Raw genomic sequence first — 13,947 nt, forward strand, 5'->3', positions numbered from 1 at the left:
CTTGTTGTGAATATCTACATAGGAGCTCCATTTGGAGACGGAAAATAGATCCTGCTTTGGGATAACTGGAAAGTCCTCCACCTGTATCTCAACAGCACTCTCAAGTGGTTGTTGTTGGGTGCTGTACTGCATAAGGAGCAGGAACTGTTGGAGTCACAATGTTGGCAGACAAGTGAGCCCTTGTTGCTGAAATATCTGGGGAGACTACTTAGAAGGGAAGCACAAAGAGCACTTATCCTATATGATCAAATAGCTATATCTTCCTAAATAACTCTTTGATACTAATTTTCTATTCTACAGGTATTGCCACACGTTGCCCCCTGGAACTCCAGTTAAAAAAGTCCCCAAAGGGATCAACATGGTGTGGAAAAATAAGCTATCAATTTCATAACATAGCCCTTACAAGTCCGGCTCAGGTGGAGAATGAAGTCAGGAAGGGTAAGCATTCTATATATTCTTAGAGGAGAAGTAATAAAGTCTGTCTGTACAGGTTAAAAGGTGACTCCGACTCACATTTTACAGAACAGTTTTAGCTGCCAAAATATTTGTAAAATAATTCACATGCACCTACCACTCTAAAGCCTGCTGTGTTATGTGACTGCATAGGGGAAGTTCAGCAAAGGTGGGTACCTGTGGGTGGAAGCAAGCTGGCAGGTATTCTTTAATATGCCGTCAAGAAGAGCTGTGTGAGACACAGACCCCACAGAAGCCACACAGAATTCAATGTTAAGCGCACGTCTTCACATATCTAAAAGGAGTTTTATTAAGCAGTGAATGTGACTTTCACCAAGCATTCTCTCTTCCAATGTCAATTTTAAGTGTTTCTTGCACTTAGGCTAGGCATCAGATTGTGTATTCATCTTCTTATAACTTTTTTTTCTTCTCTGCTCCTTGAGAGGTAACCATCTCTTCACCTTATACCTCATGTATATCATCTTTACTCCTGCCCTTTCCATATTACTCCCTCGTCATCTCAGTCTCAGCCCACGTGCTGACGTAACCTTGAGAACACTGCAACATGTGCACTGGGGATATTTCACTCAACCCTGGCCCTCTGCTAATTAACTTTCACCCCACTATCAGCACCCTTTTTCCTCTGGAAGCAGAGGCAATACACACTTTCTAAGTTCTATTCCCCTGCTTTCAAGAACCAGTGCCCCTTCTCATGTGCCCTCTGGAATGCCCCTCTGTCCATGACCTTTTTTTTTTATTTCTAACTCCCTTAACCTACTTGCTGTTACTGAAACCTGGCTTCAGGAATCTAATTCTGCCTCTCTAGCTGCCCTCTCCCATGGTGGCCTCTACTGGACTCACTCACCCAGGCCCAGTGGATGAAAAGGAGGTTAAGTTGTTATCTTTCCATCCTCACAATGCAAAGCTCAGTTCTTCCGACCTCTCCCTCTCCTCTTTTGAAGCTCTTTTATTTGTCTTATTTCCGCAGTATCTCTTAGGTCCGCTGTGGTTTATCAGCCTCCTGGACCAGTATCTTACTTGCTTGATGACTTCTCTGCTTGGCTACCCTATTTTCTCCCCTTTGAAATACCCACCATCATTCTTGTGAACATCAACATCCCTGTCGATGTTAACACCCCAGCTACCTCTCAACATCTTAACCTGATCTTAACCTTTGACCTAACAAATAGACCTGTTGTTTTTGACACAGTTAACCACCTGCTCCTCCTCAAAGAATGCCACTACCTTGACCTCCAAGACTGCTGTTTCCTGGTTCTCCTCCTACCTATCCAATAGCTTATTCAGTGTCTCCTACAAATCTGCCACTTTCTCTCTTTTTTCTCCATGGTTTTGTCCCCACATACTTTCTACTTTCTATCTCCAACTCCTCCCTTGATCAGCTGACAACCTTGCGTGGATTTCAATAGAATCACTATGTGGATGACTTGCAAATCTATCTTTCCTAAGTCTACCCTTCAGTCTCCTTGTGCATAACTAATTTGCTAATGGACAGATCGGTTATGGATGCCACATCACTTCGTAAGACTTGATTGTTCTAAAACTGAGCTCATAAAACCTCCACCTTCCCGTACTTCCTCCCCTGATATTTCCATCGAAATTATTAGCACAACTATCAGTCCCTCTCCTCATGTCAGGATGCTACTTGTAACCTTCTATACCTCCCATTTGGCCTTCCTCTACATAGGTTATACCCCCTTCAGTCTATTATGAATGCTACCGCCACACTCATCCACCTCATCAACCACTCAGCATCTGCCGGCCCTCTCTGCCAATCCTTTCACCAGCTTCTAATCACCCAAGAAATAAAATTCAAAATATTACCAATTTACAAAGCCATCCACAACTCAACAACAACACAACATCTCAAAATATCAACCAAACCATTCTCTTTGCTCCTCCCAAAACCTCCTGCTTTCTAGCTGCCTTGTAACCTTCTCTCCTGCTTGGCTCTGGGACTTCTTCAGAGCCTCTCCTGTCCTTTGGAACTCCCTACCCCAACTTGTACAGCTATCTCCTATTGTGTCTGTCTTTAGGTGACCCCTGAAAACTCATCTCTTCAGGGAAGCCTATCCTACCCTTACCTAACAACTGAATTTTACTTTCTCTTTCAACTCATCCCTCACAGTTATTGTCATTTGTATCAATCGCTCTTCTGTTTAGCTTGTAAACTCTTGGACCCTCCTATCACTCTTGTCTTGAAATGTATTGTAAGGCTTAATTTACACGGCACGTCTTAAAACCTCCCCTAAACGATTTAACTTGACAGATGGTAAACAACGTTTAACCGGTTCAATACAGGGCATTTTCACCCCCTTCCTTCCCAGACCAATTTTTAGTTTTCAGCGCTGTCGCACTTTAAACGACAATTGCGCGGTCATGCGATGCTGTACCCAAACAAAATTGACGTCCTTTTTTCCCCACAGATAGAGCTTTCTTTTGGTGGTATTTGATCACTTCTGTGGTTTTTATTTTTTGCGCTATAAACAAAAGAAGAGCAACAATTTAGAAAAAACACAATATTTTATACTTTTTGCTATAATAAATATCCCAATTTAAAAAAAAAAAAAAACACATTTTTTCCTCAGTTTCGGCCGATACGTATTCTTCTACATATGTTTGGTAAAAAAATCGCAATAAGCGTATAAAAAAACAAATGTGAATGGCTGCATCATGACAATTTTTTGTTTTCTTTATCTCATTTTGTAGCTCAAAACTGCATGGCTGGGACAGGGAATGGTGTCAGTGATCAGCTGATCACCCTGGAAGTCATGTCCCCGAACGTTCCAGACCTGACGCTGATCGATCTGCCGGGAATCACACGAGTCGCTCTACCTAATCAGCCCCTAAATATTGGGCAGCAGGTTTGTCTTATGACCTTAAATGAATGATCTGATATGTGTAATATCTTCGAAAGTACTATAAAAACTTAAATACAGCGAACAGCAGGAAGAGCCATAGCACAACTCATACCCAGAGCTTTGTTGAACCCTATGATTGCATTAGGGATACAATTAAAGCAGGTTGTATACTGATACATTTCAGACTCTTATGGGGCGTACACACGGTCGGACTTTATGGGAAGCTAGGTCCGACGTACTTGCTGCCAGACTTCCGGCGGACTACCGCCGGACTTTCTGAACTGACGGACTTGCCTACACACGACCGGACTTTCCGGAATCCATTCTTTCCGCCGGACTTTCAGAATGAACGGACTTGCCCACACACGGACAAGTCCGTTCATTTTGAACGTGACTCGGGTACGACGGGACTAGAAAAGGAAGTCAATCTCGCCCGCTTTTATCGGCGAGATTGACACCTTGCGGGCCTCGTCGCGGGGCATCCCAGGCCCTTAGGTCTGGTATGGATTTTAAGTGGAACCCCCTACGCCGAAAAAACGGCGTGGAGTCCCCCCCAAAATCCATACCAGACCCCGATCCGAGCACGCAGCCCGGCCGGTCAGGAAAGGGGTCCGGGCCTCCGCTAGCAAAAGAGCGGCATGAAGATAGCGGAGGAGCCGGCAGAAGAACTGGAACACCGGGAGCAGAGGTTGAACACCGGGAGAAGAGCCCAGAGAGAGCGGAGAAGAACCAAAGAATGGGTTGCCCTATGCGTGAAACGCGTTTCCCAGACTAAGTTACGCTTTAAAAATCGTGAGTGGGATTGTTCCTGCTATGTGAAGTCTGAACAGGGCCTTAGAGTTATCATGAGAGCAAGAGGCGAGGGGGAATCTTCCAATGGGGAAAAAAGTTCTGGTGACCATTGTCGAAAACAAATACTCTCCTGTCACTTCCTGTTATGCTTTCAGGAGCTATGGGACAGGAAGTGAAGGGAAATCTCTGCAATGCAATGCGAAAAATAAATCTGACAGGAATGATAACTCTCCCTTACCCTATCCAAAATGAAAACAAAAAAAGGTTTGCCTTAGTTTTGCTAAGCAGCACAGCATCGTGCAGCACACAAAACAAAATAGTTTGTCAGGTGGCCCCAACACCCCCAGAGTGTTGGCACTTGGTGCAGAATGCACCCATCTAAGTATGTCTCTGCTCTTGTTCATTCACATAATGCCTTATATTCTGTGAAACCTTTCGTTAAGGGTGTCTATTACTTGGCCAGTTAGCAGGCTTGATGGGCCTGCTGTGCATGCTGGGAGAAATAATTTACTGTATATCTGAGGCTGAGGTTTTTTTTACCCTAAGAGGACACTGCTGTGATATCAGTCCTGTCTAGTCTTGGATGTTGCTGAATCTCCCCAAGTAGGATGCCTTAATAAAGATATTGGCTGCAATGGAGTGCAATATGGGTGTAGGGGAAGCAGACTGCAGAGGTCCTCCACATGGAGGTGGTGAGAGACTTCTGAGTAGGGAAGAAACACAGGAACCTTTCCATTAATGTTCTGCCTTAAACCTGAGTTAGCAGTTGAACCTTAAATGTCAAAGAGCCATTAAGTTTCAGTGCTCGGCCAATACGTTAGTACCTGGTGAGTGAGGGACCTAGAAAGTTAGAGAGACAAGCAGAGACTGTGTTTTGAGAAGAAATTTGCAGGTATCCGGGTTCCCCTTCATCCTCCTATCCATTTCTTCAGGCACATGTGCAATAAAACTTTTAAAACCCAAAGCAGTGATTGGCACCCAACTTTATTACCAACCTAAGGACAAAAACTTCAGCCCGAGAGCGAGGTGCCTGGGACATTAATCACCAACTAAGAGAGTCTGGGGGATTTCTAAAGCAGCTATTGAGTAGCTGAAAAGTCCTATACCTTTAAAAAGTGTACAGCACTACATTTGGAGTTATATTTTATATTTTATATTTTTTATATGGTTATATTTTAACTGAAAAAAAAAATCAAATTTTCACAGATTAAGGAGATGATTATTAAGTACATTAGCAGACAGAAGACCATTATTCTGGCCGTGGTCCCCAGTAATGTGGATATTGCAACCACCGAAGCTCTAGAGTTGGCAAAACAAGTGGACCCCAAAGGAAATCGGACACTAGGTATGTGGAAACTTGTGCAATATTTTATACATTTTCATTGGATTTTTAAAATACTTCCAGGCAATGTGGTTTCCTGTTCGTACCCCCCCTCCCCCCGATAACTGTATAGAGGTTGCTCCTGCACAAATACTTACCATGCTTCATACTATAGATCAGGGATCTCCAAACTACGGCCCTCCAGCTGTTGCGGAACTACATGTCCCATGAGGCATTGTAAAACTCTGACATTCGCAGGCATGACTAGACATTATTGGAAGCCCAAAAAATTAAATTAAATTAAAAATGAAAAAACTAGATAAATTGCAGCCCACCAGTCTACAGAGGTGGTGGTTGCAATGGCTCCCTTTTCATGCTGAGAATATTTTCAGTAAGTACAGAAAATACCTGTTGATCCTGCCAGAAATGCGGTGGCCTTGTCACTTTTTGTGAGCGGAGAAGGCAGCATAAACAATGGTATCTCTCATTTGCAAACTACTAGTTCCATCAATCCACCATATAACGGAGATGAACGAAGACAGACAGGCATGTTTGAAGTCCAGCCTTGGTGGCAACCATGGAGAAATGAGCGCAGACACAAATGGCCAGGAATTGTGTTATTTGCAGGATTACCAGGTGAAAATAAAAGGGAAGAAAGCCTGAGAAAAGGAAAGGTAATGCAGCCACCACATCAAAACACCCATGGACAATTATGTGCGGTGTGTGGGCATTAAAGCCCACCCTCTTTGCTGCCGCACAAATTCTTTATGTGGGCAGCAGGAGGTTACTGTCCCACTGGGCTGTATCATTTTTTTCCCCTATGCCAGTGGTTCTCAACCTGGGGGTCGGGACCCCCTCGGGGGTCGAATGATGATTTGCCAGGGGTCACCAAATCCTGGGCTGTTCCTGAAGCCTGCACCGCTCTCCCAGCATTTTTGCGGCCACCCAGGTAGGCTGTTCCTGTAGCCTGCAGCCGCCCACTCGGCCTCTTCGCAGCCGCCCATTCAGTTCTGGCTGGGGGGCAGAGACTAGAGGTCAGCTGACTGGTGAGGAACGTGAAGTGGGAGGGGCTGGAAGAGACCCTGATTTCGGCATTGGTGTAATACGGTACGACTGGAAGGGACCCAGGTAGCGCTAAATGTCTGTGGATTAGGGGCGCAAATTACTTGTCTTGCCTTGTGTGCTGACAACCTACGCTACGAAAATAATTTTACTGTTCCGGGTCCCCACAACTTGGGAAATTTTAGCAAGGGGTCACGGCACTATAAGGTTGAGAACCACTGCCCTATGCAAATGAAATAAAGAGGACCTGGTGCCATCTAGTGGTTATTTACCAGAAGGCGCAGACTTGCCTGACATTAGGGGGGAATTTACTAAAAATGGAGAGTGCAAAATCTGGTGCAGCTCTGCATAGAAGCCAATTAGCTTCCAGGTTTTATTGGCAAAGTTTGAAGGGTAACTCCACTTTCGTTGGGGAAAAAAATAGCAAATAACAAAAAAAAAAAAATAATATAGTATATACAATTGCAACACAACGTCATATTGTGATTGAATGTTATTAAAAATTAAATATTAAAAATTACCTTTCCTTAACCACTTAAGAACCAGACGCCATCGTTTTACGTGTGTATTTGACACTAAATACCATTGTTATGGCAGCAGCTAGCTGCCATAACCCCAGTATTTTTAAAAACGGCGGGCAGCTGGCTTTCAGATAACAGTGGTCTCAGCAGCGGATTCGCTACGAGATCACTTTTATTGGTTGTGGGAGAGAGCCCCCCCCACCACCTCCCACCACGCATCGGTCGTCTCCACTGCTTACCGGAGCGTTCGCTCCCCTGTATGGCTGAATGCTGAGTGAGGGAAAGATGGCCTCCACTCGGCTCCATAGCATTGGATGGCGGAAGCGTTAAACAAACTCTTAAAGGAGAATTTTTTATTTTTTTTTGTAAAAAAAAAAAAAAAAAAAAAAAAAAAAAGGACATTTATATTATTTTTTTTTTTTATTGTATTTTAGTGTAACTATCTATGAGGTGTGAGGTCTTTTTGACCCCAGATCACATATTTAAGAGGTCCTGTCATGCTCTTTTTCTATTACAAGGGATGTTTACATTCCTTGTAATAGGAATAAAAGTGACCCTTTTTTTTTTAAAAAGGACAGCGTCAAAATAAAAAATAAAAAGTAAAATAAATAAGAAAAAAAAAAAGTAAAGCGCCCCGTCCCGCCGAGCTCGCACGCAGAAGCGAACACATATGTAAGTCGTGCCCGCATATGAAAACGGTGTTCAAACCACACATGTAAGGTATCGCCGCGATCGTTAGAGCGAGAGCAATTATTCAAGCCCTAGACCTCCTCTGTAACTCAAAACTGGTAACCTGTAGAAATTTTTAAACGTCACCTATGGAGATTTTTAAGGGTAAAAGTTTGTGGCCATCCCACGAGCGGGCGCAATTTTGATGGGTATCAATTTACTCGGCGTAACATTATCTTTCACAATATAAAAAAAAAATAGGCTAATGTTACTGTTGTCTTATTTAAGTCAAAAAAGTGATTTTTTTTTCCCAAAAATTTGCGCTTGTAAGACTGCTGCGCAAATACAGTGTGACATAAAGTATTGCAACGACCGCCATTTTATTCTCTAGGGTGTCTAAAAAATATATAATGTTTGGGGGTTCTAAGTAATTTTCTAGCAAAAAGAAAATGATTTTAACTTGTAAGTGGAATGTTACAATTGTACAGAAATATCTTATGTCAACAATTTTGGGTTTTGTTATCTTAAAATTTAATAAAACTTTATAGTTTAAAAAAAAAAGTGACCTTTCCTTTTCAATCTGCAGCTTTGTAATTTTCTGTAAAATGCAATATGGCTACTTAGAGGTGTTCTGTACACAGAATCTATACAGAACGCCCCCAGATATGTAATTTCCCGCTTGTGTGATTGGCTCATTGATTTTCCCAGAAGTCTACACTAAGATACAAATTAGATATCAGTCATCCCCTGCAACAAAAATGTCATTTTTGGTAAGATACTCCCAATAGGGAAATCACGTCTAAAGGGATGCTGACCCTGCAATTTTTCTCATTAGAGCCCTGCAGGTGCAGCAGCTGATTGATAATTATGAAAACCACTCCCGTTAGAATCACTCAGCACAGGAGCACAGAGGAACAAATGTTAATGTACATAAGTCAAATGGTAATCTACATAAATCAAACAGAGGGGAATGTTTTTTTTCTTAAAAGTGGAGTTACTCTTTAATTGAACAAGTTGAAGTTAGAAGCTGATTGGCTACCATGCACAGCTGCACCAGATTCTGAGTGCTCCAGTTTTAGTAAATGCCAATCATCATCCCCACATATAAGTGGTGTGATAATATATCTTCTTGTACCTTATTACACAGGAATCCTGACTAAGCCAGATCTGGTCGACAAGGGAGCAGAAAAAGAGGTTATGAGAGTAGTGAGAAACCTGGCCTACCCACTCAAGAAAGGCTACATGATTGTGAAATGTCACAGGCAGAGCGGACTCCAGAGCAATCTTTCCCTGGAAGATTCCATAAATAATGAAAGAGCTTTCTTTGAAGACCACGAACATTTCAGGTATTGTTGTTGACCTTCCAGCTGTCCCCGGTTTGACAGGACCGGCAACATTTTAGGAACTCTGAACAATTAATGCCTAAAGTGCATGTGAAGCCAGAAATGTTTTTTTTTTTTTTTTTTGATAAAGTGGTTTAGGGTTATATGTTTGTCCTGAAGAACACTTTTACAAGGACTGAAAGTGAGGGCAAATCCAACATTTTGCATTTGCCCTTTGGCATGGGAATAGATGTTGAAGCAGCATGTGACAGAGGGAGCAGGGGACAAAGAAGTAGACGATGGGGGCACTTCTGACAATTGTGTGACAGGGGATTATAGTTACAAAAGAATGTACCATTAACAATGGTGTTTGTTTTTATTTTTCCTCTCTAGTGTTCTTCTACATGAAGGTTGTGCAACAGTCCGAACAGTGGCAGAAAAGCTGACTGTGGAACTGGTGAAGCATATTCATGTAAGTCGTCTGTTTGCAATAGTAAATCTCATGGGATGATGTACGGTCCATGGTGCCACTGTAGGATGTATTAACCCTGTGCCGTGTAAAGGGTAAAAAGTCTAGTGCAGTGGTCTCCAAACGGTGGCCCGGGGGGCCAGATGTGGCCCTTTGCTTGCTTTTATCTGGCCCCCTCACTATTTTCATCCACTGATCCCAACAATGGGACATAATTATCCCCACTTAAACTAATAAAGGGGCAGAATTCCTCCTAAGGACACCAATGATGGGGCACTATTCCTCCCTCTGATACCAATGATGGGGCACTATTCCTCCCACTGATACCAGTGATGGAGCACTATTCCTCCCACTGACAACAAAGATGGGGCACTATTCCTCCCACTGATACCAGTGATGGAGCACTATTCCTCCCACTGACAACAAAGATGGGGCACTATTCCTCCCACTGATACCAGTGATGAAGCACTATTCCTCCCACTGATACCAAAGATGGTGCCTTTTCTACTCCCAATTAGTACAGTCCGGCCCTCCCAAAGTCTGAAGGACAGTAAGCTGGCCCTTTGTTTAGAAAGTTTGGAGACCCTTGGTCTAATGTGACAAACCCACATCTACATACTTTTTCTGTTCTCCCTCTACTTTTTTCGGGTCTTAGGTCTCTTATTATGTTCCTCTTGCTTACCTTTTCTTTTTTTTCCCTAATCCACCTCAAGTCTGAACTGTACAACTCTAAGTACAGAGACTGGAAGGTATTCTATCCCCCCTCACATGGTTATCTATGACAATCTTTACCCCCCCCCCCCACAACTAAGGGGTTGGCTATGTCTTATGCCCCATACACACGATCGGAATTTCGGCCCGCAAAAGACGGAAAATGCGACCGTGTGTATGCTCCATCATTTTTTTGCTGGCCGAGTTCCAGCCAGCAAAAGATTGAGAGCATACTCTCAATTTCTTGCACGGGAAAAGTTCCTATCCAAAAATGCGATCGTCTGTGGCAATTCCGAAAAATCCCTACGCATGCTCGGAAACAATTCGACGCATGCTCGGAAGCATTGGACTTCATTTTCTTGGCTCGTCGTAGTGTTGTACGTCACCGCGTTCCTGATGGTCATAATTTCAGCGAACTTTTGCGTGACCGTGTGTATGCAAGCCAAACTTGAGCGGAATCCCGTCGGAAAAGCCGTCATATCTTTGTCTGGCGAGAAGTCTGATCGTGTGTACACGGCATTACCTGCACTAATTATGTTATGGAATATTGGGGGTTGATTTACTAAAGGCAAATAGACTGTGCACTTTGCAAAGGGCAGTTGCACTCTGCAAGTGCAGTTGCTCTGGAGCTTAGTAAATGGGGTAAGGCTTCACTTTTTCAAAGAGTAACCAATCACGAGCAAGGAAAATAAAGAAAAATGCATTTTTGCTTGCACATGATTGGATGTTGGAAGTCAGCAGAGTTTTTGCTTATTTACTGAGCTCTGGAGCAACTGTCCTTGCAGAGTGCAACTGTACTTTGCAAAGTGCACGGTCTATTTGGCTTTAGTAAATCAACCCCCATAGTCTGTGCCCTTGGAAATTACATTTCTTTATGTAGTTTACTCAGACAAGGCTTTGCTGTTTGTACTTTTTTTTTTATCTGTTAAAATAAATAAAACGCTTTTTTGACCATAAAAGTCTAGTGTGACAATCGGCAACAGAGATATCCTCTTCTGTTCATGTCTACTTTGTGGCGCAGTCACATCCTCCCCATAGCAAGGATAACTTTTCACGCAAATGCCGCAAATCATTGAACAGTTTCTCAGTTCCTTGTGTTTGGTACACACATAAGAGGTTCAAACTCCATTCCATTACGGGCCGCATGAGCATCACATACCTCCCAACATTCTGAGATGGGAATGAGGGACACCTACTAGCAAATGTATGTAGGCATAGGACACGCCCCCCCCGCCACACCCCCTTAAAGGAGAAATAACCAAAAAAAAAGTTATTTAAATCCACAAGGGCTTTTTTTATAACTGAAAGAGAAGAGAACTAATGCGCAAAACCTAAACTCGCTCAAAAAAACACAAAAAAAATCTGAGAATCTGCCAACATATGAAAGTGTTCCCACACAGAAATAATAAATGAATAAAAAAGTATGTGGCGCTAACTAAAAAAAAAATTTAAATACTAAAAATAGTGAACATAAATAAGTGTGATAAACACACTCAATGAATAACACTTTCAGGGCCGTGTTAAAGTTAATGTGCTGGGTAATCAAGTGCAAGTAATCTTCAACATAGTATATGGTAATAAACATTCATAATATCAAAAAATAATAAAGTGCAAACAAAACTATAAAGTGCAAAAGTACTTGGAAAGTGCTGATAGTGCAATCAAAGTCCAATAATATGATAGAATCTCCAAGTGACAGTTCATATAAAAAAGCAAAAAGTGCATGTGCAATATGATCGAACGAAATCCACTTCATCCAATTGCTATCACCATCCGTGGTGAGCCACTCGTTTCCCCCAGCCTCTCACCTATAAAGACCCCTACAGGTCAAGTCAAGCCTTGGTATGAATATAACCAGGATCCTCAGCGGTCGATTTCCCACAGATATCCACAGCAATACCGGTACCAGGGTGGACTTCAGGCTCATCGGAGGTAGTAAGGTCATGCAATAAAGGAGGGGGGGGGCTCCATAGTGCAGTATTTCAATCCAATTTATTTAAACAAACAAGTAGTAATTTACAGTTTAAAATCCTAGGTACAGCTATGTAGGGTACTTCCGGTGTTGGCCTCGACCAGAAGTAACGACACCTGGCTCCTCCCTGACGCGTTGCGTCACTGAACACGTGACTTCATCAAAGGGTTTTTGCTTTTTTTTACCACTAATATTCCTTCATATTGGCTTTTAAAATTTACAAATGCAGCAATTTAGAAATTGGGTGAAAGGTTTAGCAGTGGGAAACACTTTTTGAAAGATAAAAAGTGCATTTTATATACAGCTATATAGATCAGACCAAAATAAGGGACAAATGAGGTGGGGAAGAGGGACAGAGGGACATTGCTCCAAATCAGGGACAGTCCCTCGAAATCCGGGACAGTTGGGAGCTATGGCATTACGGTTGCCCTCAAAGGGCCGGTTGTATCTGTAAGAGTAGATGTCCAGAGAAGCCCCTCTCCTTACATGAGATGTGAAGAGCCCCCCCCCCCACCATCAGAATTCAAGAGTTCCCCAGCCTTCCTTACATCACAGTACAACCCCCTTCCCTTGTGCTGCTGTCGGGAAGAAGCTGGATGTGGTGCTGGGAAGCAGAAAGTGTAGGGTCTGGAGGAGGACAGTAGGAGGGCTGAAGTCAGCTGCCAGAGTTTGCTGGATTCTGAGACCAGGGGAGGCGGTGACGAGGGGGTGCTGTGGCTGCACAGAGAGGAACAGGATCTGTAGGAAAATTACCTTTCCTTTTTAATTTGCAGCAATTCAATATGGCAACCTGAAGGTTTTCTGTACACAGTTGGTGTATAGAACACCCCCAAAAATGTAATTTCCAGCTTGTGTAATTGGTGATTTTCCCAGAAGTCTGCACTAAGCTACAAGTCAGATTTAGGCACCTCCCTGCAATAATAATTTCAGTTTCGGTAAAATACTCCTTAACGCTGGGTTCACACCATTGCCACGTGCGGCTCACAGCAGGGGGCCCGGTGTGTCCCTGTTCTCTGTTTCAGGTCCGATTTCAGCCCAGATTTTTGGCTGAATTCGGACTTAAAACGGACCAAAAGACGCACCGGACCCCTGTGCAAATTTGCATCGGAGCCACAGCGGAGATATGTGAACCGGCTCCAAAGAGAGCCCACATCCAATACGCAATAGTGTGAACCCATGCTTCATGGTTTAATACTGTACTTCTAAAGGGATGCTGACACTGGAAACGAGAGTGCACCAGCTAATTATAATTTATTTATTTTTATTTATTTCAGGTACTTATATAGCGCTGTCAATTTACGCAGCGCTTTACATATACATTGTACATTCATATCAGTCCCTACCCTCAAGGAGCTTACAATCTAAGGTCCCTAACTCACATTCATACATACTAGGGACAATTTAGACAGGATCCAATTAACCTATCAGCATGTCTTTAGAGTATGGGAAAAACCTCTGCGGTTTTTATTTTTTGCACTATAAACAAAAAAACCTCCAATTTTGAAAAAATAACAATATTTTTTACTTTCTGCTATAATAAATATCCAAAAAAATATAAAACAAAAAATGTCTTCATCGGTTTAGGCCAATATATATTCTTCTACATATTTTTGGCAAAAAAAATCCCAATAAGCGTATATTGATTGGTTTGCACAAAACTTATAGCGTCTACAAAATAGGAGATAGATTTATGGCATTCTTATTTATTTATTTTTTACCAGTACTGGCGGCGATCAGCGATTTTTAGCAGGACAACGACATTGTGGTGGACGGATC

The 13,947-nt window shown here is 42.7% G+C and overlaps 1 protein-coding gene across 3 annotated transcripts in view; it reads left to right on the plus strand.

Annotated features, from left to right (window-relative positions):
* LOC141129301 (interferon-induced GTP-binding protein Mx2-like) overlaps positions 1–13,947 on the plus strand; it is an 80,341-nt gene that overhangs the window by 32,240 nt on the left and 34,154 nt on the right. For all 3 annotated transcript variants that reach the window (XM_073617253.1, XM_073617255.1, XM_073617254.1), the window contains 5 exons: positions 301–438; positions 3,181–3,335; positions 5,331–5,469; positions 8,845–9,043; positions 9,413–9,491. In XM_073617253.1, coding sequence (XP_073473354.1) covers positions 301–438; positions 3,181–3,335; positions 5,331–5,469; positions 8,845–9,043; positions 9,413–9,491 — 710 coding nt within the window. The remainder of the gene's footprint in view (positions 1–300; positions 439–3,180; positions 3,336–5,330; positions 5,470–8,844; positions 9,044–9,412; positions 9,492–13,947) is intronic.

Source organism: Aquarana catesbeiana, linkage group LG02 (genome assembly GCF_042186555.1).
Source record: "Aquarana catesbeiana isolate 2022-GZ linkage group LG02, ASM4218655v1, whole genome shotgun sequence".
NCBI lineage: Eukaryota > Metazoa > Chordata > Amphibia > Anura > Ranidae > Aquarana > Aquarana catesbeiana.